Source organism: Cnephaeus nilssonii (assembly GCF_951640355.1).
Source record: "Cnephaeus nilssonii genome assembly, chromosome: 10".
Lineage (NCBI taxonomy): Eukaryota > Metazoa > Chordata > Mammalia > Chiroptera > Vespertilionidae > Cnephaeus > Cnephaeus nilssonii.
The window spans coordinates 53,739,421-53,765,548 of record NC_137081.1 but is presented as its reverse complement, the minus strand read 5'-3'; the positions used below and the strand labels follow the sequence as shown (position 1 = coordinate 53,765,548).

Genomic DNA, 26,128 nt, shown 5'->3' with positions numbered 1-26,128 from the left:
AGACAAGAAAATTAAAATATTGAACAGTATATTTTTAAAAGTCTGTATTATTATATAATCTCTTATTCTAGAAGGGCACATCAGGCTAAAGATGAATTCAATATATATATTTTTAAGAGCACACCTCTGTGTCTTTAACCCCAGCATTTGTACTTAGGTGATTTCACAGATTTCTTCAAGATTATTCTTTCAAAATAAAGGTAGTCTTACTTTTAAGGACAGTAACTGCTAAAAACCCCTAGTACTTCTAAAACAAAGAAAACTAAATTGTTTTTCTGTGCCATGTACCACAGTGAGATCAGTAATAATATTTGGTTTGAATAATCAATATAGAAAACGTATGTAGTCTTTAAAATGTTCTATTTATTAGTATGTGGTACAGGTAGAGTTGTGTGGTGGTTATTGAAGAAGCATTTTATTAGCTGAGTCTCTATCTGTGATTTATTGCCTAGTATAGTTTCATAGGGCTAAGGTGCTGTTCATTCATTTAACTGATTTTTACATGATTTCATTAATTCACATTTTTACTAAAAACCTTTATTGAGTTCATGCATTTAGTACCATAATAGACCTGGGAGGACAACAGGAAGAAAAACAGACTTAGTCCATACTGTCTTGGAACATAGACTAATGGAATTTTTTGAATGGAGCCCCAAATAAATATCTTTTTTTCACTCTTTGTGGGAAAAACACCCAAAAAATAAAATAAAAACTTCCATGTCCTTATGAAGAGAGCTGCATTGTTGTTATTCCTGATGTCCTGACCTGACTCTGGAAATTGTATTAGTTTACCTTAATGATTCATTCATTCATTCAGCTGAATGCCATTCTTTGCTTCCTGTCTCCAGCAGATCTATGTCTACCAGACCACAGGAATTAAAACTTCATGGTGAGAGGACTGATACCATGATACAGTTTAAAAATATTTGCACACTTCTTATGTAATCAGGGATTTGAATAAAGGAAATGACTCTTATTTATTGCTGATCAAACTACCAAGCTCTTTTCTCAGTAAATGTTTCACCTCCCTTTCTGATATAAAAGACTTATTTTACACATGTTCTTGCAGTTAATTTATTTGAGGCATTATTGTTGCACTGCTGTATTTTTGACTTGAATGAGTCCAGTTATTTGATTATTTTACTAACTTGCTGCTCACAAGGAATAGGCAAAAACAGAACAAAACAAAAACTAACTCATAAATGGGATATAGTGAAATGATTTGAAAAGATATTTATTTTCACTTTACTGGTCTAGTTTGCAAGGTAAACAATAACTGATTTCTCTTTTTGAGCCCACTTCTCCTTCCAGCTCTGCCCTAATGCTTTGCTCCTCTTTTCCAATCTTCTGAAGTACAGTTGTCTATACTCCAATCTCTCTCTTCTGACTGCTTCTTAAATTGCCTTCTACCACTACATAAACTGCTCTTGAGACAGTCCCTAATAACTTCCTTATTGTTAAATACAAATGAAATTCTCAGTCCTCATCTATCAGAGGTAATGGAAATGCTACCCTTTAACTTGCTCAGGCCATGAACATTGGCATCATCTTCCTCTTGTATATCTCTTGAAACTGTTTCCACTATTACTGCAGCTATCATAATTCAGGCTCTTATTATCTCTTATCAGCTAACTAACTGGGGTATCTGCCTCTAGCTTTGCCCCAACATCTTCCATGTTATAGATTTTCTAACTGCCTGTATTGTCATGTCACTTTTCTACTTAGGATCCTTAAACATCTTCCTAACATTCATAGGATAAAGTCCAATCTCTTGAGTATGGAAAATAGGTCTTTAATAACCTTATCAGTGTCTTCACTTTTATCCTCTTCTTCCTGCTATTTCCTTTTATATATATTCTATATTTAAGGTATATAGCACTTCTTAGAGTTATGAAATGCATGCTGTTCCTCCTGTCTGAAATACTCTTAATCTGTTTTCCCCAAGAACCTATTTCATACTTTATTATGGTAGTTGTCATATGGAATGTTAAATGAACGTTTGCTTTTTCCCACTTCCAAGTACATTGTTAGCTCTCTGAGAGGTTATGTCTTATTTATCTTTATATTCTTTATATCTTACTTATCTTCATATAGTGATATTTAGCACATAATATAATTTATAACTTATTATAGCACATAATGTGCCTACTGATTAATAAGCCTTGAATCAATGGATGGATGAATGGATGGATACATAAACACCACATCATTAGTTTTGTATTTGGTTTTGCCAGTCAGGGAAAACTGCATAGTAGAAGAAAGTAAGAGAGATGACTGTCTGTTTGGACTGGTTAACACAGAAGTATGGAATGGGGAAAATTTACTTTTTGATATTGTTTGGAGATTTATGACTGTATGGCACATTTAGAAATTCCAGAACATTTTAAAAAAATGATAACATGCAGAATGGCTTGGATACTGAGGCTTGAGATGTTAACTGACTTGCTTAAACTTTTTCAACCAATTAGTGCTTGCATTTGAGTCAGTCTTTAATTTTACCAAATTTAGTATTCTGCAGATGCAAAATACATCACATTTAGTACAACCCTGTTATTTAACCAATAAAGTAAAGAAAGTACCAGGGTGATAAATCTGTCCAAGATACCAGAAATGGAGATTTCCATTTCCATGCTTTCCCTACTACAGTATAAGGAGCATTACAGTGCAGTGGTCAAGAAGTTCACTCAATCCAGTCTGCCTGGATGTATATCCCAGCCCTGCCATTTACTAGCTTTGTGATTTGAGAAAATTCAGTACTCTTATCTGTAAAATCAGGTTAAGTATCCACATCATAGGACTAATGTGAAGATTAAATGACTTAATATAACAAAGCCCTTAGAAAAAGGCTGCCACATAGTAAGCCTTAAGGTATTAGCTGTCATTTTTTGATAAAAGCGCAATAATAATGTATTTTCTCTTCCATTGTGTTCCCACTGAGTTTATATTATAGGATATGCCATGCTGTGTTGCAGTTACTCTCATGTCTTTATGTCCCTATACACTGTGAGCTTTTTTTTGTTGATGTTAATCCTCACCCGGGATATTTTTTCCATTGCTTTTTAGAGAGAATGGAAGGAAGGAGGGGGGGAGAGGAAGAGAGGGAGAGAGAGAGAGAGAAAGAGAGACGAGAGACACATCAATTGGTTGTCTCCTGAACCACTAAGCAACAGCAGCCAGGGCTACACTGTGAGCTTTTTAAGGATAGAGATCTTGCTCAAGGACCTAGCACAGTGTCTGGCCCACAAGGGGCATTTGATACATACATTTTTAAAGAATTAACGAACTCTTTTATTCTTTGAAAATAACAATTGGATACAGATTTTACTCTTTGGTACTAAACCAGAATTCGTAGGCAATTTGTGAATTCTCATTTCTGTAAAAGAGATAGTAGAAGCATTGAGAAAGCATGTTGTAAGTTATTTGGACAAAGAAAGACTTACCACCACAGGATTTCTTACCCTGACACAGTAGTTACCACCCCAATTATTTTCTGTCAAGACATAGTCAGAAAAGATGGAATAGAAAAAAGATGGGAAGATGGAATAGAAAGGATCACATGCTTTCTATTCCATCTTTTCTGAATGAACTTCAATATGAAGCCTAAATATGAGGCCACATTTCCATGCGTCATTGGTAATAGAAATACTTTATGTTTGCCTTGACCAGGTTCATTGTTTTAAAAGTTTCTGACCATAGTACCAACTTTCAGTTTGGATTTGGTGTTCATATTTTTCTTTGTGGAAATTTGAATTGAGGCAAATTTCATTTGGTAACCTATACAAATTAGAGATCAGTTTTAGCATGACACAAAAAGTAAGTGCTTTGGAAACAGCCTGGGTTGGAGTTCTGACTGCTGCTTAATAGCTGTGGGATTTCAGCAAGTTATTTAATTTCATTCAGCTTCAGTATGCATCTCAGGGTTGATATGAGGAGTACATGAAAGAATTATATCAGATACTTGGCACAGTACATGATGTAGTAAATAAGTGGTAGGCTTTTGTTTTTAAACAATGGATGTCATGATAGATCATTTAAGATATATCCTAATAGTCCTGAGCAGTGGTTAGAGTGTTGGCCTGGGAACCAAAGAGTCATAGGTTTGATTGCAGGGCAAGGGCAAGTAACTGGGTTACAGGTTCAATCTCCAGCCCCCCATTGGGGTACAGGCGGGAGGCAACCAAATGATGTGTCTCTTTCACATTGATGTTTCTCTCTCCCTCTCCCTCCTTCCCCTTCACTCTCTCTAAAATCAGTGAAAAAAATATCCTCAGGTGAGAATTAACAACAACAACAATAACAAATATATATTCTATTTTTTTTTTTTCAATTTTTTTATTAAGGTATTATATGTGTACATATCTTACCATTGCCCTCCCCACACCCCCCTCCCATATATGCCCCCACCCCCCAGAGTTTTGCATCCATTGGTTATGCTTATATGCATGCATACAAGTCCTTTGATTGATCTCTTATCTCCCCCACCTCTCCCTAACCTTCCCCTTGTAATTTGACAGTCTGTTTGATGCTTTACTGTCTCTGTATCTATCTTTTTGCTCAAGATTATAATGTTCTTTATTATCCATAAATGAGTGAGATCATGTGGTATTTTTCTTTCATTGACTGACTTATTTCACTTAACATAATGTTCTCCAATTCCTCCCAGGTTGCTGCAAATGATGAGAATTCCTTCTTTTTTATGGCAGCATAGTATTCCATTGTGTAGATGTACCACAGTTTTCTGATCCAGTCATCTGCTGACGGGCACCTAGGCTGTTTCCAAATCTTAGCTATGGTGAATTGTGCTGCTATGAACATAGGGGTGCATATATCCTTTCTAATTGGTGTTTCTAGTTTCTTCGGATATATTCCCAGGAGTGGGATTACTGGGTCAAATGGGAGTTCCATTTTCAGTTTTTTGAGGAAACTCCATACTGTTCTCCACAGTGGCTGCACCAGTCTGCAATCCCACCAGCAGTGCACGAGGGTTCCTTTTTCTCCGCATCCTCGCCAACACTTGTCGTTTGTTGATTTGTTGATGATAGCCATTCTGACAGGTGTGAGATGGTACCGCATTGTTGTTTTGATTTGCATCTCTCGGATAATTAGTGACGTTGAGCATGTTTTCATGTGTCTCTTGGCCTTCCTTCTGTCTTCTTTTGAAAAGATTCTATTTAGGTCTGTTGCCCATTTTTTTATTGGATCATTTATCTTCCTTTTATTAAGTTGTATAAGCTGCCTGTAGATGTTGGAGATTAAACCTTTATCAGTGATGCCATTTGCAAATATGTTCTCCCATGCAGTGGGCCTTCTTGTTGTTTTGTTGATGGTTTCTTTTGCTGTGAAAAAGCTTTTTATTTTGATGTAGTCCCATTTGTTAATTTTCTCTTTAGCTTCCATTGCCCTAGGGGCAGTGTCAGTGAAGAATTTCTTTTGGCATATGTCTGACATTTTGCTGCCTGTGGATTGCTCTAGTATTTTTATGGTTTCCCGTCTTATGTTTAAGTCCTGTATCCATTTTGAGTTTATTTTTGTGTATGGCGTAAGTTGGTGATCAAGCTTCATTTTTTTGCATGTATCTGTCCAATTTTCCCAACACCATTTATTGAAGAGACTGTCTTTATTCCATTGTATGTTCATGCCTCCTTTGTCAAATATTAATTGAGCATAGTGGTTTGGGTCAATATCTGGATTCTCTATTCTGTTCCATTGATCTATATGTCTGTTCTTGTGCCAGTACCAGGCTGTTTTGAGAACAGTGGCTTTGTAATACAGCTTGAAATCTGGTATTGAGATCCCTCCTACTTTATTCTTCTTTCTCAGGATTGCTGTGGCTATTCGGGGTCTTTTTTTATTCCAGATGAATTTTTGGAGAGTTCTTTCAAGGTCTGTGAAATATGCCATTGGTATTTTAATGGGGAGTGCATTGAATCTATAGATTGCTTTGGGTAGTATGGACATTTTAATGATGTTGATTCTACCAATCCATGAACATGGTATGTTCTTCCATCTGTTTACGTCTTCCTCTATCTCTTTTTTCAGTGTCCTGTAGTTTTCCGTGTATAGGTCTTTTACCTCCTTAGTTAAGTTTATTCCTAGGTATCTTAATTTTTTTGGTGCGATGGTAAATGGGATTGCCTTTTTAGTCTCTCTGTCTGTAAGTTCACTATTGGTGTATAGAAAGGCCATAGATTTCTTGGCGTTAATTTTGTATCCTGCTACATTGCCGAATTCATTTATTAAGTCTATTAGTTTTTTGACGGAGTCTTCCGGATTTTTTATGTACAAGATCATGTCGTCTGCAAATAAAGACAGCTTTACTTGTTCTTTTCCAATCTGGATGCCTTTTATTTCTTCTTCTTGTCTAATTGCAATGGCTAATACTTCCAGTACTATGTCAAACAGGAGTGGTGAGAGTGGGCATCCCTGTCTTGTTCCTGTTCTTAGGGGAAATGTCTTTAGTTTTTGTCCATTGAGTATGATGTTTGCTGTGGGTTTATCATATATCGCTTTTATTATGTTGAGGTATGAGCCATCTATTCCCACCTTGTTGAGAGCTTTTATCAAGAAAGGGTGTTGGATTTTGTCAAATGCTTTTTCTGCATCAATTGATATGACTATGTGATTTTTATCTTTCAATTTGTTTATGTGATGTATCACGTTTATTGATTTGCGGATATTGTACCATCCTTGCATTCCTGGGATAAATCCTACTTGGTCATGGTGTATGATCTTTCTGATGTACTGCTGGAGCCGATTTGCTAGAATTTTGTTGAGGATTTTGGCATCTATGTTCATGAGGGATATTGGTCTGTAATTCTCTTTCATTGTGTTGTCTTTATCTGGTTTTGGTATTAGGGTGATGCTGGCTTCATAGAAGGAGCTTGGAAGTGTTCCTTCCACTTGAATTTTTTGGAATAGTCTGAGGAGGATAGGTTTTAGTTCTTCCTTGAATGTTTGGTAAAACTCTCCTGTGAAGCCATCAGGCCCCGGGCTTTTGTTTGTCGGAAGCTTTTTGATGACTGCTTCAATTTCGTCCATAGTTATTGGCCTATTGAGCTGTTTAGATTCTTCTTGATTGATTTTTGGAAGGTTATATTTTTCTAGGAATATGTCCATTTCCTCCAGGTTGTCCAGTTTGTTGGAATAGAGTTGTTCGTAGTATTTTGTAACAATCCTTTGTATCTCAGCGGGGTCTGTTGTTATTTCACCTCTTTCATTTCTGATTTTGTTTATTTGGGTCCTCTCCCTTTGCTTCTTGGTGAGCCTGGCTAGAGGTCCATCAATCTTGTTTATCCTTTCAAAAAACCAGCTCTTGGTTTTGTTGATCTTATGTATTGTTTCTTTGGTCTCTATGTCATTTATCTCCGCTCTGATCTTTGTTATTTCCTTCCTTCTGGTTACACTGGGCTTTTCTTGCTGCTCTTTTTCTAGCTCTTTGAGTTGTAGGGTTAAGTAATTTATTACCATTGTTTCTTGTTTTTTGCAATAGGCCTGTAGAGCTATGAACTTCCCTCTCAAGACTGCTTTCGCTGTGTCCCATAGATTTTGGATTGTTGTGTTTTCATTGTCATTTGTTGCCATGATGTTTTTTATTTCTTCCTTGATCTCTCTGGTGACCCAGTCCTTGTTTAATAGCATGCTGTTTAGTCTCCATGTGTTTGATTTCTTTGGATTGTATTTATTGTAGTTGATTTCCAGTTTTATGCCACTGTGATCTGAGAAGATGCTTGATATAATTTCTATCTTCTTGAATTTGAAGAGACTTTGCCTGTGACCCAGCATATGGTCTATCTTTGAAAATGACCCATGTGCACTTGAGAAGAATGTATATTCTGTGGCTTTGGGGTGAAATGTTCTGAAGATGTCAATTAATTCCATCTGGTCTAGTGAGTCATTTAGGATTGCTGTTTCTTTGCTGATTTTTTGTTTAGAGGATTTGTCCAGTGGTGATAGTGGGGTATTAAAGTCTCCTACTATGATTGTGTTGCTATTAATCTCTCCCTTGATATCCTCCAGGAGTTTTTTTATGTATTTGGGTGCTCCTATATTGGGAGCGTATATGTTTACCAGAATTATTTCTTCTTGTTGGATTTCTCCCTTTAGTATTATGAAGTGGCCTTCCTTATCTCTTGTTATGGCATTTACTTTGAGGTCTATTTTGTCAGATATAAGTATTGCTACCCCAGCTTTTTTTTCATTTCCATTTGCCTGAAAGATATTTTTCCATCCCTTCACTTTCAATCTGTGTGAGTCTCTTGTTCTGAGGTGGGTCTCTTGTAGACAGCATATATATGGGTCGTGTTTTTTTATCCATTCAGCTACTCGATGTCTTTTGATTGGAGCATTTAGTCCGTTTACATTTAAAGTTATTACTGAAAGGTATTTGTTTGCAGTCATATCTATTTTTGTGTCTGTATTCCTTCTTACCTGTTTATTTCTTCTTTTTACAGTATTCCCTTTAGCAATTCTTGCATTGCTGGTTTGGTGGTGATAAACTCCCTGAGGCTTTTTTTGTCTGCAAAGCTCCTGATTTCCCCTTCAATTTTGATTGATAGTCTTGCTGGATATAGTATTCTTGGATTCAGTCCTTTGCTTTGCAACACTTTGTATACCTCCTTCCATTCACTTCTAGCTTGTTGTGTTTCTGATGAGTAATCATTTGACAATCTGATGGGTGTTCCTTTGTAGGTAACTCTCTGTCTCTCTCTTGCCGCCTTTAGGATTCTCTCTTTATCATTTATATTTGCCATTGAAATTATGACATGTCTTGGCGTGGGTCTTTTGGGGTTGATCCTGCTTGGGACTCTCTTTACTTGCGTAACTTTTATCTTTCCCATATCCGGGAAGTTTTCTGTCATTATTTCTTCAAATAGATTTTCTAATCCCTGCTGCTCTTCTTGTCCTTCTGGCAGCCCTATTATACGCATGTTACTTCGTTTCATGTTGTCCCGAAGTTCCCTTAGGCTTTCCTCCTGCTTTTTAATTTTTTTCTCCAATTGCTGTTCAGCTTGAGCTTGTTTCTGTACCTGATCTTCTAACTCACTAATTCGGTCCTCTGCTTCTTGTAGTCTACTGTTGAAACTTTCCATGGTGTTTTTGATTGTAGCTATATCACTTTTCATTTCTTCCTGATTCTTGCATAAGTTGTTGATTTTCTCATCCATCCGATGTATAAATTCCATGACCATTACTCTGAATTCCTTTTCGGTCATGTTGCAAGCTTCATTTTCACTAATTTCCTTTCTTGGCGACTCCACATTTTCTTTCCTCTGTGAGTTATTTCGTTTCCCCATTCTGGCTATTACCAGAAAGCTCAAGCTTCTGTTTGCGTGGACCTGGGCCGTGTGCTGTGGGGACTTCGCTCCACCCTAGTTTCACTGAAGTGCTCTGACACTAGGACGTGTGGCTGTCTTTGGTTGGTGGGAACCAGACTTGCCCAGGATCAGTGTCCCCAGTGTTCTGTGTGGTCTCGTGTGCACATTTAGAATCAGGGGCCCTGTCTGCACCACACTGTTGGTATGTGCCGAGAATGAGATCCTTAGCATGTGCCAGGGGTCAGAGTTTCCCTGTGTCTGCACCAAGACTCGAGTGTCAAAGTCTCTGTTGCCTTGTGCGGTTTCTCGTTGAGAATCAGGGTCCCTGTGTGTGCACGCACCAACAATTGGGGTCGCTGGCTCTTAGTGTGAATGCGCTGTGAGTCAGGGATCCCAGGCAGCTGTGTCCGGCGTGCCAAATTCCCTGAAGTGGAGCTGCGTCCTGTGTGTGCTCTCTCTGCTGAGCCAAACCGGCTAGAGCGCACTTTCTTAAAAACCTGAAGGTGAGCCGGCTCAGTGAACTCTCCCAAAGTCCCAGAAGGGGGGCGGAGTCCGTCCTGCGCGCCAAATTCCCCAAAGGGAAGCCCCTCTGTGCAGGCTCTTAAGAATCTCCGAAGGGGGAGCTGTGACCCGCGAGCCAAATTCCCCCAAATTCCCCGAAGGGGAGCCCTCTGTGCGCACTGACAGATTTCCCCAACGGGGAGCTGCTTCTGTCCCGTGCGCGAGCGCACGCCAAATTCCCTAAGAGGGAGCGCGTCCCTGCGCAAAGCTCGGCAGCTTGGGCCGGGGGCGGGTCTATCAGTTACTATGGCGCTGTCTGTGCAAGCTGTGCGCGCTCCTGTGAGCAGCTACTATGGCGCTTTCCGCGCGCTGTGGGCGCTCAGCAGCTTGGGGGAGGGGCAGGTCTATCAGTTACTATGGCGCTATCAGCGCCTGCGAGGAGGGGGATAGGCTCTTTGACTCACGGAAATCTGCCGGGAAGTCTGGATTCTTGTTGTTTGTTTGTCTGAAGCTGTGACAGCAGGTCTCTGTCCCCGGTGGCTGCAGGGTCCTGGTTTGTGTCAGAAGCCAGGATCTGAGTCTCAGGCACAAATATATATTCTAATACAGTGCTATGTATTGTCTGCTAAAATATTATATATATTTAAGCTAATTCTTTTTCTTTTAAGAGATAAGGGCTCTAGTTAGAGTAACATAAAGTATGGAAATCAAACTTATGATAGGTGATGCACAGACCACCTATATCAGGATCTCCTGTTAAAAATACAGAATCCTTGTCCTCAACTCAATTATTTTGATTAGAATCTTTGGGAAGTCTCTGGTGTCCCCTATCTCTGCCCTTATGGATTAGGCTTACTTTCTGTTCTTTCTTATCTGTCTTACTAGCCTTGGAAATGTCTGATTGTTTGTCTCCCTTCCAGACTGAGCTCCTTGAGGCAGGGCCTTTAAATTTCCAGCACCTAGCACAATTTTGGATCAGTAGGAGGCATTTAAAATATCAGTTAAATGAATAAATCAATTTTTATGTATCTCTCTTGATTTATCCTCTCTAATAAAATGGTAATATGCAAATTAACCATCACTCCGCTACATAGGCCACGTCCACCAGCCAATCAGGGCGAGTATGCAAATTAACCCTATCCAAGATGGCTATAGCCACAGGGAGCAAGGTTTCCCAGGTAACAGAGGAAGCCAAGCTTTCCATAGTCATTGCAGGCCTAAGCCTCCACTCAAGCTACAAAGTTTCAATTATAGAAGGTAAACAAATTCAAACAAATGGCAGCAGAATGGAGCTTGAGAGAGCAGGCCAGAGTTGCCGGCGGCAACAGGGGAAGCAAAGCTTTCTGCACACCCTGGCCAGGCTCACCTGCTTAGGGCTACAAAGTTTCAATTGTAGAAGGTGAATTAACTGCCACAGAAATGGCTGCCTGAGCCCCAGGCTTGGCTCTGCTCCAGGCTACAAAGTTTCAATTGTAGAAGGAAAATAAATTCCAGATACCAGGGCCTCCCCTTGGGTTGCCAGGGGGCGTGGCCGGCCTGCAAACCACCACAGGCCCCTCGCTCAGGCTGCCCCACGCCCCAAGGGAACCCCACTCTTATCTGTGACACCCTTCAGGGCAAACCAGCTGGCCCCCACCCGTGCACCAGGCCTCTATCCTATCTAATAAAAGAGTAATATACAGATTGATCATCACTGCAACACACAATATAGCTGCCCCCATGTGGTCAAAGATCCTGCCCCCATGTGGACACAAGATGGCCACCACAAGATGGCCAGCAGGAGAGGGCAGTTGGGAGGCACCCGGCCTGCAAGGGAGGGCAGTTGTGAGGGACCAGGCCTGCAAGGGAGGGCAGTTGAGAGGGACCAGGCTTGCAAGGGAGGGCAGTTGGAGGTGATCAACCCTGCAGGAGAGGGCAGTTAGGGGTGACCAGGCTGGCAGAGGAGGGAAGTTGGGGGCAAACAGGCTGGCAGGGGAGCAGTTAAGCATCAACCAGGCTGGCAGCAGAGTGGTTAGGGGGTGATCAGGCTGGCAGGCAGAAGCGGTTAGGGGCAATCAGGAAGGCAGGCAGGCAAGCAGTTGGGAGCCAGCAGTCCTGGATTGTGAGAGGGATGTCCGACTGCCCGTTTAGGCCCGATCCCACCAGGATCGGGCCTAAATGGGCAGTCGGACATCCCTCCAGGAGTCCCAGATTGGAGAGGGTACAGGCTGGGCTGAGGGACAACCCCCTGCCGTGCACGAATTTCGTGCACCGGGCTTCTAGTAAGATGATAATATTCTTGAAAAGTGGCATTAAATTCAAACACCTACATCAAAATTAATTTTCTTGCTATAAATTAAAGAGAAGATTTTAGTTATTCAGTTTTGCCCTATTTTATTAATATTGAGATAAAATAATCTTTTTTAGCTTAATCTAGTCCCCTCTCCCCCTCTACATTTCCTTAACTGCATAGCATTTCTTCATTTACTCATTGGTATTTAATGTCTTGGGAAAGAATGATATAGTAGGAAAGCTCGCTTTCAGCATCAGAAGCCTAAACCTAGGTGGACACAGTTTCCAAACGACAGCCTTATAAGAAAAGATGAAGAGCTAGGCTGCCCATAGCAAAGGATTCTCTGGAATGGAGGAGGGGAAGAACTGGAAATGAGCAAGGGCTTCAGTTGCCAGTGTTCTTTCTCTATTGAGGGTGGGGGGAGGGGGAAGAAAGAAAAGACAATTCAAATAGGTTTGTAGAATTTGAAAGTAGAGGGAAATTGTGTCCCATTCCTTAGTAGAGCTTTAAGTTTCCCTCAGTCCTGTTGCAGCACAGGAGATCACGACTTCCAATTCATATTTATAACAAACTAGAGGCCCAGTGACGAAATTCATGCATGGGTAGGGTCCCTAGTGGCTTTCAGCTGCTGGCTGGGGCCTCCCTTCACCTAGCTGCCTGCCACCGGGCAGCCAGGGGGAGGGGCTGCAGGCAGTTGGCCATCCAGCCCCGCCCCCCTGGTTGAACTCCAGGTCGAGGGGACAATTTGCATATTAGGCTTTTATTATATAGGACTAGAGGCCTGGTGCATGAAATTCGTTTGGGGGTGGTGTCCCTTCAGCCTAGCCTGCACCCTCTCCAATCCGGGACCCCTGAGGGGATGTCCGACTGCTGGTTTAGGCCCGATCCCAAGGATCGGGCCTAAACCAGCAGTCGGACATCCCTCTCACAATCCGGTACCACTGGCTCCTAACTGCTCACCTGCCTGCCTGCCTGATCACCCCTAACTGCCCCCCCTGATGGCTTGGTCACCCCCAAATACCCCCCCCCCCCGCTGGCCTGGTCGCCCCTAACTGCCCCCCCGCCCCCCGCCGCCGGCCTGGTTGTCCCCAACTGCACCCCTGCCAGCCTGGTTGCCCCTTACTGCCCCCCTCTGCCAGCCTGGTCACCCCTAACTGCGCCCCCCCCCCCCCTCCATGGGCCTGGTTGCCCCATGCAGCCTGCTGTTCAGTCATTTGGTCGGCTCTCACTAACACCCCTGCCAGCCTGGTCACCCCATGCAGCCTGTTCAGTCATCCGCTCAGTTGTTTTGGTTGCGATGGTCGCTTAGGCTTTTATATACAGTATATAGATAATTCTATTGCTTTAAATATGATGAAAATAGAAATAGTGATTGATGCCCCATGTCCCCAATTTTTAAAAAGGAGTTTATACATAAAACATACTGAAATGTTAACAGTGATTATCTCTGGGTGGTGGGACTATGAATGACTGTCATTTTGGTTTTTATGATGCTCTGAATTTTGAAATATTTTCAGTATGGAATAACTTTTTCATCTTGGTTTGTCTAACTAAACATTACTCATCCTTTAGTTCAGGTCTCATTTTCCCCCCTTTTCGTCTTCTTTTTTAATATGTTTTTATTGATTTTAGAGAGAGAAGAAGGGAGAGGGGGAGAGAGAAACATCAATGATGAAAGAGAATCATTGATTGGCTGCCTCTTGCACGGCCCCTACTGGGGATTGAACCTGAAACCTAGGCTGTGTCCTGACTGGGAATTGAACTGTGACCTCCTGGTTCATTGACCCCACTGAGCCACAGGAGGCTGGACCCTTACTTCTTAGTTGTGCCGTGTATTCGCACTTCATGCTCCTCTCTTATTCTGGACATCTCATTCTCTTATCACCATAGACATGAAATAATAATCTGTTTCTGTTGTTAAGCATCTACTTTGTGCTATATATTGATATAATATCTTATTTATTTTTGTATCAACATATAGCACAAAATAGATGCTTAACAAATCTTTTCGTTGAATTAACTGATAAGAAATTCAGTAAAATTATTTTATGGTTTGCCTAAATTATAGTTTCCAATCAGGTTTTCTCCATTAAAAAAAGAAGCTGTTTATAAGTAACTTGTAAAGACATATGAATTATGTAACTCTGAAAATTACAGTAAAATTAGAACACAAAATCAAGTTCCTAAATTATGTAAGACCATGTATAAAATGTATCTGACATCATATATTACATGTATCTGAACACTCTGTTCACTAATAGTTTGATTGCTTGTGATAAAGCTGAGAAATTGCTCTGAGAAAGAGTTTAGATATTTTTCCTCCCTTTTTCCTGTGTGACATTTGTCATCTTTCTTTGACAGTGTAAACTCAATAACAAACACCGAGATATTTTTCTTGTTTGTCATCACTTGAGAATGTATGTAAAATTTACACGTGGACACTGAATAATGATTATTGTAGTGTAAATCTTTATAAATTGGTATAGAAAAAGGGCAAGTTAAGGATTATTTAGCTATGAGATTAACTCTGTAATAAGTGTGATATTGATTATTTTCAAGTTAGGAATACAAATGATACATTCAGGACCATTTAACAAAGACAAGTGATAATTAGGCTTACAGGCTGATAATTGGAGAAGTAATATGTTGAGGCATGCATATACTTCTTGTTTACATAACAAGTAAAGGAAATTAGATTTTTTTAAACAAAAGAAATACCCCATGGATTTTAAATCTCTACTGTAAGGGTGAGAAAAATGCTATTAAAAGTTAATCATTTTGTCTTCTGGTCTACCTCTGTTTGCACATATTTTTACCTAAGCACTTGTCAAATCATATTATGTTTCTTCTCTTCTAAACTATGACTTCTTTGAGTGCAGGGTTTATGTCTTGTTTGTTCTTGTATAGTTGCTAGCACATGATAGGTGCTCAGTTGTTTATTAAATTAAGTTGGTTAAGATGCTACCCTAAAGGCAAAGAATTAAAATCAAGTCTTTGTCCTAATCTTCAGGATTGGAAAAACCAGTCCTGAGCTAAGCGAAGTGGAACTTAAGGGTCTTCTAAATCTGGACATTCACCTAACATTGGAATGGGCTTCCTAATTACTTATTTCCTATCTTTCCTTTTCTGATAGTTGATGGCTAGAATCATACTTATCAGGTTGGTGGCCAAGAACATTTGTAAAAAGAAGTAAGATTCGTTACCTTTAAACTCTAGTATTATACAATGAAGTTCCTTATTGTATATCAGATTTTGGAGTGGGCATTCTAACCTTTTTTATTAGTAGTCAAATGTCATCATTTTTAAAAATATATATATTTTTATTGATTTCAGAGAAGAAGGGAAAAGGAGAGAGAGATGAGAGAGATAAGAGAAAACCACCAATTGGCTGCCTCCTGCACGTCCCCTACTCAGGATCAAGCCCGCAAACTGGGCATGTGTCCTGACTGGGAATTGAACCCTGGCCTCTGGTTCATAGGTGACATTTAGCCACTGGACCACACTGGCTGGGCAAATGTCATCATTTTTTAAGCTGTCAAGAAAGAGCATTTTGTTATTTCTTGAGTTTGTCAAATTCACTTAAACACTTTTGGATCGATAAGGCTGCCAAATCTACATAATGTGCTTTAAGTTGTTCAGAACATTTGTATAGGCCACAAAGGATAGAAGTACAAAGGGATAACACAGAAGTAAATGATATAAACAATGCTAGGGTACATTTACATGTCATTTTTTGAAATATTAATCTTGAGCTAGTAATATCATCAATGCAGTATAATTTTCAGAGTATATTTCTGATCTTGTTGCCTACTTAAAGTTTAGCTCTTTTATACTAAAAAGGATAAAAAACAAAGGGCTTTGAGATCTAAGCCAGAAACCTAATACTACCAGGACCGAAAAGTGTTTTTTTGAAATACTAGTGTTGACAATCACCTTTTGAATCCAGTGTCTTCCTCAAATACAATTAATGCTAGATAGCCTCTTCTCTAAGATAAACATTGTATTAATGTGCATATCTTAACCCCCAGGACTTGAAGTAGCAAAAGGAGGTAGGAACTAAAAGGACACTGGATCCATGCTAACTTGCATCCTTGGGGGATTAGTAAAAATCGAGGTCAGCAAGAGTCCTGGGATGCAGGACAAATCAAGGAAGAAAGCACACCATGGTGGCTGTGTTTCTTTCCTACTGGCCACCACATGGGCAGCTGGAGAGGAAGGTGGCTCTTCCGTTTAGTGCTTTCTGTAATTCCTCTGTCTGTATGGTTGGCTTCTGGCCGGTCGCTTTTATTCATTCTTCAGAGAGGAAAATTCCACTTTAATTTTGCTGGGTATGACAGGAAGCAGCATCAGTAGCACAGTGCCTCCCACATAGTAGGACTGACGGAATGAAATCAGACTGTTGTCTCATTCCAGTGGTGTGTCTGGAACATTCAGTTCCTTGGACAGATTCAATCTTGGAATACTTAATTCAATGTTTGAAAGTATGGCTGTCAGATTGTACTAATGAAATCTCATTGGATTTCTAAATAACAGGCTAACCAGGAGCCCATTTTTAAACACCTGGGATCCAAAAAAACTTGACTGTAGTGGAAAGAGGTTTAGATTTAGAGACGTATAAAAGTTACCTGGAATCATTTTTCATAAAAGTGTATTCTTAGCTACTACCTCTACTAGCCTCCAGCAAGGATACATTAGAATCTCTAGGACAAGACACATGTGGTTGAAAAAAAGCTGCTCATGCAGTTCAGATTTCCTCTTCCCTTTACCTCTGGAGTTTGGAAATCAATGGAGAAGTTGCTCTCCAAGGGTCTATCTGTGAAATTCTATGGTTTTATTGGTAAACATTCTACTACCTGGTGATGCTTTTGTTGCAGGAGTTATCAATTCTATACTTATCTTCTTTATTGGAACTTGTTTATTATGTGGATATATTCTCTCAGGTATGGGCCTTAATTCTAAAGCTTTTAGAGCTATAAGATAAAGGTAGTGTATTAAGTAAGGATCACTTTCTTCTTTTCCACTTTTTTTTTTTTTTTTTTTAGGCACATTCAACATCTTGGATCAGAGAACTTTGGAGATATGGGCTTCCTTAATCTTTAGAGGTTGAACAACTGCTGTTGAAATTCTGGCTAAGTTCTATAGCACTGGTAGAAATAGTGGCTCTAGCATATAGTAATGACTCAAGAAATGGTGGTTCCAGCAAAGTACCTACTATATGTGGTTTAATAATACACATTGTAGGAAAATATTGGTTAAAAGTAATTTAAAACCACCTCATTTTTGTTTTGACTCTTGAAAACTTTTTTCTAGTTGTATTTATGTGTTTTTTGAACAAATATAAATGGAGTGACTTAGGGTTTTCTAATGAGATAAAAAATAATCTTTCTAAAGAGAAGTTATTTTTTTTCTAATAAGTTGTTTGTGATTATCTATCAATGGTCATTTGAGTGGAAATGGAGCTTTTATGCTGAACCCCAGGCTAGTCAATTCCTTATTAGACATTTTATTATTTAAGTCTTTAGAATCATCTCAATGTGTTGAGCACAAAACTACCACTCAAATATATGAATTATTATGATTAAAATTTTTTTATCATAAAAACACTTGAAGTTTATTATAAAGAATTGTATTGATTGACTTGGGGTGGTAAAATACAATACAGTGTACAGATGATGTGTTGTTGAATTGTGACCTGAAACCTGTGTAATCTTGTTAACCAATGCTACTCCAATAAATTAATAAAAAGTAAAAAAAATTGTATTGAGAAGGAAACCATAAAAGTTATCTATAATTCCATCTATGATGAGCATTGTGGGAAATTTTGGTGTGTTCTGAAAAGAATATTCACTTCTGCTGATAAAAGGTTTTTAAAATCTGTTGAAAATTTTCATATTTGAGATAAATTGTCTTAATAATTTTCAGTCATCCTCTCTTAACCCCCTTTCATTATTAACCTCCATGTTCTTAGTCTGGGGTCCAGTGATATGCGGGCTTCATGACTTAAGTCCTCTAGGACCCATAATCAATTTGGGAAACATGTGTAGTTACTGAGCAACAATTATCAATTACATTTCCCTGCAAAAGAGCTTCTCTAACTGATTCCTTTTCTTCCATGGATTAGAGCATCCCTTACCTCTCTGTTGTTGAGACTTTTTAGGCACTTTTCAAAGTGCTTTATTATCTTCATCATTGATATTGTGACAATACTTTATTTCCTTATTATTTTTTGTCAGAAATTACAGAAAATATATTTTATTTGTAATCAGATATAACTTACCTAAGTTTATCACAATTAAAATGTTGAAAGCATCTGTCTACCCAATTTTTATTGAGTCAAAACTGATTTAAATGTCTGATTTCCTTGTTACTGCACTGTTCAAGCTCACTAAGTGATATCAATTTTGATGCCATCTTATCTGTTTTTAAAGACCCCACGTACTCAGAGTGGAACAACTAGTAAACCTTATTAATGTCATCTTGTTTGAATTATGTCTCTTAGGGGAATGAAGAGAATTGCCTCAAAGTGTCAAAATCTGGCTGAGCTGTTGGAGTCCACCTTAGACTAGTTTATATAAGAAGTTAGCATCTTAGGTGAGATTCATTAGACTTGCAGCACTGCAGGCTGTATATTATACCAGTAGCCAGGTGTGGGCAGTGATACAGGCTTTGAGAGATCTCTCTTACTGGCCCAGGGATCCAAGGCATTCAGTGCAAAACCTGGCCAGCAGCCCGAGTGAGTAGGAGCCATGTGACTCTGGTGAGTTGGAGTGTGCAATTGCCTCCTGCCTCAGAGCTACCTGATCCGAATACTAAGCAGAGCGAGTGCCGGGCTGAGTGTAAGACACTGAAGCCACTGCAGAGAAAGGTGCTTATTCCAGCGGCATTACAAAACATGGAGATTAAAGACCAGGGAGCCCAAATGGAGCCGCTGCTGCCTACGGTAAGAGACAACCTGCTGTGATGTAGCTTTAACCGGCGGCGGCGTTTGCTGCAAAACCTGTCAGGCAAGCGGTCTGCTAGCTAGGTGCAGCGAGTGTACTTTTGGGGTGGTGGATAGCTCCCACGACATAAGGACAGGGGTCTCCTCCCATTTTGGGTGACTGAAATGCATAACGCAAAACACATGACCCCCCCCCCCTCTCAATATGGATGCACTATGGTGATGAAATGTCTTGTGTTTTCTGCTGTTTGAAGGGATGGCTAGGTTTTAGCAGCTGTGTGGCTTTCCCTGCCTGTTACTGCCTATCTCGGTGTCTCAGGCTGTGCAGTGATGTTTCACGCCCCTGCAAAGAAGGCCCCTTTTATCATATTTATCCGTGGTAAATTTCCTCCTCATGCCTCATGCCCCTCACAGGGAGGTAAGGGAATCGGCTGCTGTTGCAGCTTAGAGATTTAGTCTCTGCAGAAACCAGGGGAAAGGCGAACAGAAGGATCACGTTCTGTGTGTGTGTGTGTGTGTGTGTGTGTGTGTGTGTGTGTTCTCTCTCGTCTCTCTCAAAGGGAAATGTGTCATGGTTTGCATACAAAGATGGTATGCATTTTGGGGAACAGGTATACAATCCAGATTTGAATATCTGAAGGGTTCCTGAATGCTCATTTGGAAATAGCCTGTTTATTGCTGAGTCTTTGAGCCTCCTCCCTCGACCTAATTCTTGGGTAAGTAGTTGATTTATCTATCGTCTGCACAAATCTCTCTGGCTGGCTCACAGACTTTGTAGATCCTCAGGCAGCATCTTGTTCCTCATCCTGGAGCAGCTGATGTTACTGTATTCAAGGGGGGAAAAAAGAAAAAAGCCCCAACGGTATTTTCTTGATGCAACAGAGATGCCAAATGAAAGCTTCCAGCCATCTATCAGAGCTGTCACAGCTCAGAATAGCAGACATCTCCTCCCTGCACCAAACCAGGTTGTTCTCAGCTCTCGGCTGCTCAGGTCGGTGACCCACCTAGCAGAGTAGGGACTGGCAGGCAGCTGTCCATTTCCCAGCCTATTCCCGGGCGTTGAACACATCTTTAAACCAAGTAATACCTCCATGGGGAGTGGGCAAATTCGGGGCCACTGTATTTTTAGGGCCTTACCTCTCCTGCTGGCTCAAAATCTGCAAAAGATTCCAGTGTGCATCCCGGAATCAACTTTGGTCATTGAGCATGCCCAGTTCTCCTCTGGATGCCAGATTTGGGCAGGGAGGAAGCAGGGAGATGGGAAGAATCAGGAGTCACCATAAGAATGGAGCCTAATTAAAGGGCAGGGGCAGTGTGTGTGTGGGGGGGAGGTGGAGGAGAGGGGAGAGGGGTGTGGAAGGGAGGAGAGGAAAGCATGCCAGTTAGCCTGGCTGCTTAAAAGTACAGACATTTCTTTGCAGATCAGAGAGGAGTTATTTTACAGAATGAGAGTAAAAGGTTTGTCTGTCTTTTCAAACTTGTGTAGACACATAAATTAGGATTCTGTGGGTACTGAGAGTAAAGGGTGTCAAGAATATCAGAGAATTATTGTTCCCTAGATGACAGGAGCTCATCATAGGAATTGGGGGATGGGGAATTAGGGAAGATTAAGACACAGGGGAAACCCTGTTTTAGGGGAAGGGGGTTGGGAATTGTCCTAGAAAAGCAATCTGAAATCATTTTAATGTGGTGTGTGAGTTGTCACTTGTGGGGGACAGTTGAAGAATTTTGGAGCAAATGAGAAATTTAGAAGAAAATGATATTATGGGCTAGATTGACAATCTGTGGCTTAAAAGAGCATAGAAAATACAAGTTTGTCTAGAGAAGGAGGTCTATAATAAGTTGATGGAATTTTTGAAGAGTCAAAAGTTTGCATTTTATGTGGATAATGGCCAGAATAGAATAGTTACATAGTTTAATGACAAAGAAGGATCATATTAGCAGTTCATTATAAGAAAAAAAAAAAGCCCAAGAAGATAGAAAGGATGCTGAATTATTGGCCTACTTGTATTTGTATAGTATTTTCAACTTCCTCAAATGCTTTTATGGATTTTTTTTAGTTCTGAAAACAATCATGTTAAAGCAGATTTTATTATCTTAATTTTAAAGATGAGAGGTTAAAGCACAGGGAGTTTGAATAAAATGTCTAAGTTCACATAGGGATGAAGCCAGGACTAGAATATAGGTCTTCTAAAACTGGTTCAGAACAAAAGCAGTGTGTTTTTTTCAACATGACATTATTAACCAGGTTTATTATAATCAGATTCTGGACTGGACTTTTATGCTTGGAAGAAAAACAGAGTAACAACTTTGGGTTCTGTTTTAGAAAATTTGCAAATAATTATGTGAGAGGCAATATGGCATAGAATTTAAAAACATAGTCTCTAGGTCCCAGCATTGCTGTTTATATGCTGTGTGATAGAGGTAAAGTGATAAGCCTCAGTTTCTTCAACTAAAAAATGGGAAGGGAATGATACATATCTTTTGGGGTTTGTAATGAGTAAATGAAATAACATATGTCCAGTACCTGACATGTAGTAGTAGTAAGTATTCTGTAAAAGCTGCTATTATTATTGATGGAAATATAGACATTGAGATGAGTTCCAGGTTTCAGGTCTTGTGGAAGGTGGCTTGTCAGTGCTATGTCCTAAGAAGGAAAAGTGGGGGAATAGAACACGGTGCAGTAGAGGTGGAGGTGGGATTTTTAGTTATAGTTGTGGAGTCTGTAGTATGGCGGGAAAGCTAATCAGAGGGGCCTAAGAAAACCTAGGTTAGATCCGGGACAGAGCAGTCAGACATAGGTAGATGGAGAAGTCAGAGAGAAAGAAAAATCATAAGAATAGATAAGTATGCCAAATGAGTGAATGTATGAAAGGGAGGAAAAGATTCTTTTTAAGCCCCCAGGGTTTACCTTTGTTTAGTATATATAAAGTACTTCTTAAGAGGGTGTGTGGAGGAGACCCTGAGGTGTTTCCCTTTTCTCTCAGCTCTTCTTTAAACTGATAATTTTCTTTTGCTGGACAAGGCCTCACTGCATTGTGTAGGCCCCAGTCACTCTTAGGGTTAGGGAATTCAACTCATGTAGGCCCAGAGTATAGGCTGGCTTCAATAGTACCTAACTGTTATGTTTGAAGCTATTACAACAAGCCATGTTCCAAAGAATTATTCACTTATTAAATGCCTACTATTGGTCAAATATGTTCTTGATGCTGGGGATACAGAAAAGAACAAGGCGGACGAAACTCTGTCCACATGCATCTCACAGTCTAGCTAGTCCAGAAGTTGGGCTCAATGTAACTTCTTGAGAGACTGCTATTTTCTTCTCAAATATTTCATCACTCTTATAAGCTCTTTGAGATGGGTACATATGGGGAGTATATGTGACAATCATGATGCTGACATCACTTCAGTAATAATAGTTTTAATCATTTAAAAATATGAAGCCAGGAATTTAGGATATTGCACATGACTTCAAATTTTCTGTTGACATTCAGTGTTGAATTTGCTTCTAAGAATAATCTGGCAATTTTAAATTACCAGGCCATGGAAGAGGCTTTTAGGAGGATATTTTTATAAAAAATATTTATATCTCCTGCCATTTACTCTTAGGTGCTATGTAGTGGGGTCCATGTTGAATCCATTCTAAAATTCTGATTTTCTAAAAGGTACTCATTTTAAGTGGAACTTACTCATAAAACTGTCCTGAAGTATGGAACTAAAGTAAAGACAACTTTTTAAAGGTAATTTGATAGTATAGTGTAGCTGGTGGAATTAAGCACCTTTTTAAATGCTAATTCCAGAATTCCAAATGGTCTGATTTATTGTTATTTTATTTGTGCAAAAACAGTTATGAAAATCTTTGATATTAGTAAATCAGTGAAAGGAAAATGGGACTAAAGTGTCAGAGTAACAAAAAGAGCACATAGGTTGGCTAAGTAATATTGGTATTTATATTTTACTTGAATTATAATTCAGATATAGTATGCATTTAAATAAAACATACTCATTACACATGGAAGCAAAATTTACACATGGAAGCCAAAGAAATAAATTCTCATTTCCACTTTCATGACTTGAATTGTTACTTTACAATGGTGAATGACTATAGAAATAAAATACGTGTATAGGATGCTGAGGTTGGTAATGAGTGGTAGAACATAAAACCTACAGTATTAAATTCATGATGAAAATATTGAGGCCAGGTGAGGAAGTGGGATAGTATATGAGAGAGGGGTAAAAAAATATCTAGGCCAAGTTCTGAAACTCAAATAGAGTCAGAGAGCATGGTAAGAAAAATAATGACACTTCCAATGTATCATTTTTTTTTCTAACCTTAGAATGATGGTTGCTTCAGAAGTTAAACTGGACATAGATAGACTATAGAGCATTGCACGATGCTACAAGTGAATGGAGAAATGTGGGTGCTACTCTCAACCCTTCTTGCGGAGAAATTACCACTCCCTTTGCCACATGGGACACATGACTTGATTATTTGGCTTTCTGCGAAGATGCACTTTCAATCTATATAGTAAATATTAGTGAAGTGGTATTTACTTTTAGGTAATATAGCTGTAAGTTAAAGTTCTAATATATTCTCCCACTTAAAAGATTTGTCTTAGATACTCCTTGGGGTGTGTTCTTATTTAGAAAGAGGGAATAACAGTGTATAATGCATCCATCTTGTGGAATCATGTATGTTTTGGTCAGAGAACTGTAGAGATCATTTGGAGGCCAGATTTTAGATGAAATCCTTAATTTACAAACGACAAAACTGAGAGATAAGGACTGTATTTAAGGCATGGCATTTATGCTAGTTAATGGCAGAGCTTGGCATAGAGTTCAAATCTCTTGATTCTGAGTTCATTCTTTCCACTGTTGTGTAATCCCTATTCTATCATAAACAGCTGAATGTCAAATTAAAATTATTATGGTAATTAGATAATCTTTGTGAATTATTAGTAGCTATTATCTTAGGATCATGCTAAACACAAACATCTCTAGTCTTCATGATAATCCTGAAAGGTTGCTAATGTTATCCAGTCTTACAGATAAAAAATAAGGCTTAGAGGGTTGAATAAGTTACCCAGGTTCACATAGCTAATGAGTACTGAGCCAGGGTTTGAAAATATTGTATCTAATTGACTTTGCTCTTTTTAATGTAAGTCAATTAAAAATAAAAAGAATCCCATTATCAAATTGGCTTTCACATCTAACTCTTCAAAAATCAAAGTACTATGATACAAGGTGCTATAATAAGGCATTGCAGGCCACATATTGCATGATTCCATTTATATGAAATGTCCAGAATAGGCAAAGCCTTAGAGACAAAAGTAGATTAGTGGTTGCCAGGGCCTGGGGTGTAGGGCAGGCTGCTAATAGCTATGGGGTTTCTTTTTGTAGTGATGAAAATGTTCTGGAATTAGATAATGGTGATGGTTGTAGAAGATTGTGAGTACACTAAAACCCACTGAATTGTATGCTGCAAAATGGTGAATTAGATCTAAAAAATTTTGCAAATAAAAGTAAGTTATTGTTTAACCATTATCATTAACAGGGAGAAAGTTGTAAGTTGTCTTTTATATCAGTCAGATTTATATAAATCAAAAAAGGGAAAGAAAATATTCATGAAAATTAAAAATATCTCTCTCTCTCTCTCTCTCTCTCTCTCTCTCTCTCTCTTTCAGATTGTCTTTACCACAAAATTTATTTTCTGAGATTGGTTAGGGTTTTGGCAAACTATTTGCAGACCTGAGGTCTTTTGGAATATATTTTCAAAGCTGACTTAAAAGGGTATATGGGATATAATATCTACAGGAAATGTAGAGAACTCTTTAACTAGGATCAAATTGTTATTTCTTTTCCAAATCATCTCTTTAAAAAATTCTTTATTGTTGAAAGTATTACTTATGTCTCCTTTTACCCCATTGATCTCTCCCTGTCTGCTCCCCCCCACCAACTCAAGCCCTCCCTCCTACTGTCTGTGTCCATTGGCTTTGCTCATATGCATGCATACAAGTCCTTTGGTTGATATCTTACACACCTCTCTCCACTCTCCCCTGCCTTCCCTCTGCAGTTTGATAGTCTGTCCAATGCTTCTATGTCTCTGGATCTATTTTTGTTCATCAGTTTATGTTGTTCATTATATTCCACAAATGAGTGAGATCATGTGATACTTACCTTTATCCGACTGGCTTATTTCTCTTAGCATAATGCTCTCCAGGTCACCTGTTGCAAATGGAATTAAAATTGTAAAAAAGAGGTGTTTTTTTATAGCAGCATAGTATTCCATTGTGTAGATGTACCTCAGCTTTTTAACCCACTTATCTGCTGATGGGCACTTAGGCTCTTTCCAAATCTTAGCTATGGTAAGTTGTGCTGCTATGAACATAGGGTGCATATATCCTTTCTGATTGGTGCTTCTGATTTCTTGGGATATAGTCCTAGAGTTGAGATTACTGGGTCAAATGGGAGTTCCATTTTTAACTTTTTGAGGAAACTTCATACTGTTTTCTACAGGGGCTAAACCAGTTTGCATTCCCACTAGCAGAGCACGAGGGTTCCTTTTTCTCCATGTCCTCGCCAGCAATTGTTCGTTGATTTGTTGATGATAGCCATTCTGACAGGTGTGAGATGGTACCTCATTGTCATTTTGATTTGTCCAAATCATCTTTCTGAATTTTCTCTTGATACACTTTAATATAAGGAACACCAGAGCAACAAAATTTCTATAAAAAAATAATTAAACCTTACTTTGTGTTACCAACATTGTTTTAAGGTCTTTGTTGGTAGCCTTATAAAGTGTTATGTTACTTTATGGCAAATCAAACTCCAAAGAAAACCATCAGTTAAGTATTTTATACTGATTTTTATAATATGTTTCTGCCAGGATCTTATGATGTCCAATATTTTTTCCATATAATATATACATACATAATGGTTTACCTATCATAAAATTCTTCTGTTCAGGAAATTTACAGAGCTGCTCAACCATCACTACAAACTGTTTTAGAACATTTCATTGCCCCCAAGGTTTTCTCCAGCCCATTTATAGTTAACTCTCAATTCCTACCCTAATGACTGATATACTTTCTACTATTTTCT

At 39.2% G+C, this 26,128-nt stretch overlaps 1 protein-coding gene across 4 annotated transcripts in view; it reads left to right on the top strand.

The window, feature by feature from the left end:
* Positions 1–18,979: 18,979 nt before the first annotated feature.
* Positions 18,980–26,128, top strand: part of SLC4A10 (solute carrier family 4 member 10) — a gene marked incomplete at both ends in the record, with an annotated part of 246,251 nt that continues 239,102 nt past the window's right edge. For all 4 annotated transcript variants that reach the window (XM_079782957.1, XM_079782954.1, XM_079782956.1 and 1 more), the window contains one exon: positions 18,980–19,027. In XM_079782957.1, coding sequence (XP_079639083.1) covers positions 18,980–19,027 — 48 coding nt within the window. The remainder of the gene's footprint in view (positions 19,028–26,128) is intronic.